This window comes from Sinocyclocheilus rhinocerous, unplaced genomic scaffold (genome assembly GCF_001515625.1).
Source record: "Sinocyclocheilus rhinocerous isolate Xijiao unplaced genomic scaffold, SAMN03320098_v1.1 scaffold4018, whole genome shotgun sequence".
Lineage (NCBI taxonomy): Eukaryota > Metazoa > Chordata > Actinopteri > Cypriniformes > Cyprinidae > Sinocyclocheilus > Sinocyclocheilus rhinocerous.
The window spans coordinates 50,945-55,516 of record NW_015659407.1 but is presented as its reverse complement, the minus strand read 5'-3'; the positions used below and the strand labels follow the sequence as shown (position 1 = coordinate 55,516).

Sequence of the window (4,572 nt, the reverse complement as noted above, 5' to 3'; positions counted from 1 at the left end):
GATGGATAGTATGAACATTGGGACGCAGGGCTGTTTTCTTATTGTTCTTCTTTGAGGTTCTTGCATCCAAGAGCGTTGCATTACCGCCATCTTTGATCTGGATTATTCTCCTGCGATGTCATTCGAGTTTATTTCCTCCAGTTTTTTTTCCGTGATCATATTCTCCTCATCAGACCCGTTCTAACCGAGATCTGTTTTTATTATTGTGCGACGGTTTGTAGATGCCCAAGCTGCCGACGAGTCAGGTATGTTTTCTCCTGTCCCGATGTGAGCGTTATGGAGAGTTGCCCGCACCAATATGGCGGCGACGTTGACATTGACGTGCGGTCGAGCGGCCAATGAGGCGTCTAGGTATTTATTAAAGGCAGAGTAAGCGATTTCTGGTAGCCAATGTTGATATTTGAAATTCTTGCGGAGAACTCTGCTCATATTTTCTGCATAATGATGCATTTAAAAGTTAACGACCAAATGGATGTTTAAAAAAGTTCACATTGCTGTTACAGATGAAATATAACATGGATAACAATAAATAAATATTTTTTTACCAGGTTAAATGTTGATTATTAGTAAAAGTAACTCAAACCCCTTTTTGTAAGTTCTCTACCTAACCGTCGATCGGTCGCATCCGCCACGTTTGTAGTTTTTCTAACGCGTTTTATTCGTGTTTGTAGTTCTGGACCGAATCCTTCGCCAAAGCGCAATGGATTGTGGGCAATTTTAGCCATTAGTGTGCACGGATATACACTTCAAAAATAGACCTGAAATATCCGGGGACTTTTGGCATCCTCTTTTCAACATTCTATGCTTTGGGACACGCTTATTCTAATCTCACATACTATTTAGGATGGATAGTATGAACATTGAGACGCAGGGTATGTCTATGATTAGAAGAAGAATAAGAGGAGGCGGTAATGCACTTATAAGTCTGCGATCCGCCGTAGAAGAAGAAGAAGAAGAAGAAGTAGAAGAAGAATGAACACGTCCCCTGCAGTCCTATGAGCGAATCTGTCTCTAGTGTCGTTAGTAACGGAGTGACGCTGTCCTGTTTCCAAGCGCAACCCAGAAGCACAACAAGGCTCTTCTCGCTAACGTTCATTGCAAATCTTCCAGTCCTTCACATCATTCCCATTCTATTTTCATGACAGTGCCTTTTGATATTCGAACCTTATGTTAACGCTCTATATTTAATTCTGGTGACGTTTATTTTTCTTCTTGCCACGTTAAAACTCTTGCATCACCCTGCTGTAATGGTAAGTAGCTTAGCCAGCTAGCATTAGCTGGATGAAAATTAGAGAATAAATCATGCATGTCGCTTTATTTTACCAGTTTATTCAACTCTTTTTATTTCTGAGCAATAAACTCTCTAATCTCTAAAATAAGCAATTTAAAGAGGGGACTTTAAGGGAAGACTTGCTAGATCTATAAGATGACGTCTGGTTGTAACGTTATTAGGCCATCAATACCATTATTTATCTATTTATTCAGTTGTTTACTTGATATTCTATTATTATTATTATTATCATCATCATTGTTCTTTGTTGTATGTTACAATTTTTTGATGTTCTGTTTATTGTATTTGTATTTGTTGATTCATTGGTTGATTCATTAAAAATTGCCACAAGTAATATCAAATCATTATAATTTCATCATCATAATTATAAAATCATCATTATTTTTGCAGATCAAACAGTAATCACTCCCCTATACTATCATTATTGATATAATTAATCAGTTAAAGTGTTTTTCGTTTTAATTAAACACTGCATTAATAAGATACGCCATATAGACACTAATAACTAATAATAATAATAATAATAAAAACTAAAACTATAAACATATAATAAATAACTATTTTCTGTACTTAAAATGACTGCATGAATTGGAAAATTCACTTAATTCCTATCTTTTTCCTATCACTTGCCATTTGAGTGTTTGATATAAGGTTATTTAACTGTATACATATAACTTTGTTTAACATCTTTAAACCAGACATGAAAGTCAACTTCGAAGTTGTAGTGTGAACTTGTGTTACTTAGTGTGAATGAAATTCTTATAGTTGTCAGTACAGAAGTTTGGTGTTAAAGTGTCATGTAGCCAGAAGGAGGTGCTGTTTCTCTGTAGTATATTTTTTGCTACAAAATTTGTCTTTAAAACCTAGATTGCCATTAAATGTAATATTCTTTGCCTTTACCTACAGGCTGATTTTGGGTTTAATGAGCATCATCAGAATGAGGTGATAAACTACATGCGCTTTGCCCGCTCTAAACGGGCACTGAGACTAAAGACAATTGACTCCTGCTTCCAAGACCTGAAAGACAGTAGGTGAGGGACTGCAACCTATGTCTAGGGGTGCTCCGATTGATCGGCTACCGATCACTATCGGCCGATAATCACTTTGGGATGATTGATCGGCGATCTCTAAAAAGGCCGGAAATATCCGGGGACTTTTGGCATCCTCTTTTCAACATTCTATGCTTTGGGACACGCTTATTCTAATCTCACATACTATTTAGGATGGATAGTATGAACATTGAGACGCAGGGTATGTCTATGATTAGAAGAAGAATAAGAGGAGGCGGTAATGCACTTATAAGTCTGCGATCCGCCGTAGAAGAAGAAGAAGAAGAAGAAGTAGAAGAAGAATGAACACGTCCCCTGCAGTCCTATGAGCGAATCTGTCTCTAGTGTCGTTAGTAACGGAGTGACGCTGTCCTGTTTCCAAGCGCAACCCAGAAGCACAACAAGGCTCTTCTCGCTAACGTTCATTGCAAATCTTCCAGTCCTTCACATCATTCCCATTCTATTTTCATGACAGTGCCTTTTGATATTCGAACCTTATGTTAACGCTCTATATTTAATTCTGGTGACGTTTATTTTTCTTCTTGCCACGTTAAAACTCTTGCATCACCCTGCTGTAATGGTAAGTAGCTTAGCCAGCTAGCATTAGCTGGATGAAAATTAGAGAATAAATCATGCATGTCGCTTTATTTTACCAGTTTATTCAACTCTTTTTATTTCTGAGCAATAAACTCTCTAATCTCTAAAATAAGCAATTTAAAGAGGGGACTTTAAGGGAAGACTTGCTAGATCTATAAGATGACGTCTGGTTGTAACGTTATTAGGCCATCAATACCATTATTTATCTATTTATTCAGTTGTTTACTTGATATTCTATTATTATTATTATTATCATCATCATTGTTCTTTGTTGTATGTTACAATTTTTTGATGTTCTGTTTATTGTATTTGTATTTGTTGATTCATTGGTTGATTCATTAAAAATTGCCACAAGTAATATCAAATCATTATAATTTCATCATCATAATTATAAAATCATCATTATTTTTGCAGATCAAACAGTAATCACTCCCCTATACTATCATTATTGATATAATTAATCAGTTAAAGTGTTTTTCGTTTTAATTAAACACTGCATTAATAAGATACGCCATATAGACACTAATAACTAATAATAATAATAATAATAAAAACTAAAACTATAAACATATAATAAATAACTATTTTCTGTACTTAAAATGACTGCATGAATTGGAAAATTCACTTAATTCCTATCTTTTTCCTATCACTTGCCATTTGAGTGTTTGATATAAGGTTATTTAACTGTATACATATAACTTTGTTTAACATCTTTAAACCAGACATGAAAGTCAACTTCGAAGTTGTAGTGTGAACTTGTGTTACTTAGTGTGAATGAAATTCTTATAGTTGTCAGTACAGAAGTTTGGTGTTAAAGTGTCATGTAGCCAGAAGGAGGTGCTGTTTCTCTGTAGTATATTTTTTGCTACAAAATTTGTCTTTAAAACCTAGATTGCCATTAAATGTAATATTCTTTGCCTTTACCTACAGGCTGATTTTGGGTTTAATGAGCATCATCAGAATGAGGTGATAAACTACATGCGCTTTGCCCGCTCTAAACGGGCACTGAGACTAAAGACAATTGACTCCTGCTTCCAAGACCTGAAAGACAGTAGGTGAGGGACTGCAACCTATGTCTAGGGGTGCTCCGATTGATCGGCTACCGATCACTATCGGCCGATAATCACTTTGGGATGATTGATCGGCGATCTCTAAAAAGGCCGATCTCAAAAAACCGATCGCAAGCTGATGACGCGCCTGCAGTGAGAAGGTTTGGCACGACATGCAGCGCGGCACCGTCTCAGTCTCTGTCCGACGCGGGTGAAATAATTATAATGCTGAAGGTGAGGTATAAGGTATAAGGTGAGGTGAAGGTGACCTTCATATTTCTTAATTAAATAACTTATAAAGTAATTTGAAAACCTTGTGTGAGACGTAATTTCACAAACAGCGTGAGTGAATCACCGCGCGCGCTCTCTCTCAAAATACACAAATGTCTTCAAATCACCACGTCGCGTCTATCTATAAGCGAGCTGCACGCACGCTGTACAGTTGACACAGGAATTATCACTTGCACAATCGAGGCAGTGTCACATCGTCATCGTAAAGTTTATAAATTGCATTTCTTTTTAATTCTTGCCAGTGTTTAACCATTCAGCGCTCGCGCGCTCTCCTGAAGACCGTGCGCTCATGCAC

At 36.8% G+C, this 4,572-nt stretch overlaps 1 protein-coding gene across 2 annotated transcripts in view; it reads left to right on the top strand.

Annotated features, from left to right (window-relative positions):
• The first annotated feature begins 2,441 nt into the window (after positions 1–2,441).
• lztfl1 (leucine zipper transcription factor-like 1) overlaps positions 2,442–4,572 on the top strand; it is a 23,898-nt gene continuing 21,767 nt past the window's right edge. The window contains exons 1-2 of one of the 2 annotated variants that reach the window (XM_016532597.1): positions 2,442–2,920; positions 3,868–3,992. In XM_016532597.1, the coding sequence (XP_016388083.1) occupies positions 2,918–2,920; positions 3,868–3,992 (128 nt within the window). In that variant the 5' untranslated portion in view covers positions 2,442–2,917. The remainder of the gene's footprint in view (positions 2,921–3,867; positions 3,993–4,572) is intronic. The other variant, XM_016532599.1, reaches the window with a different exon arrangement.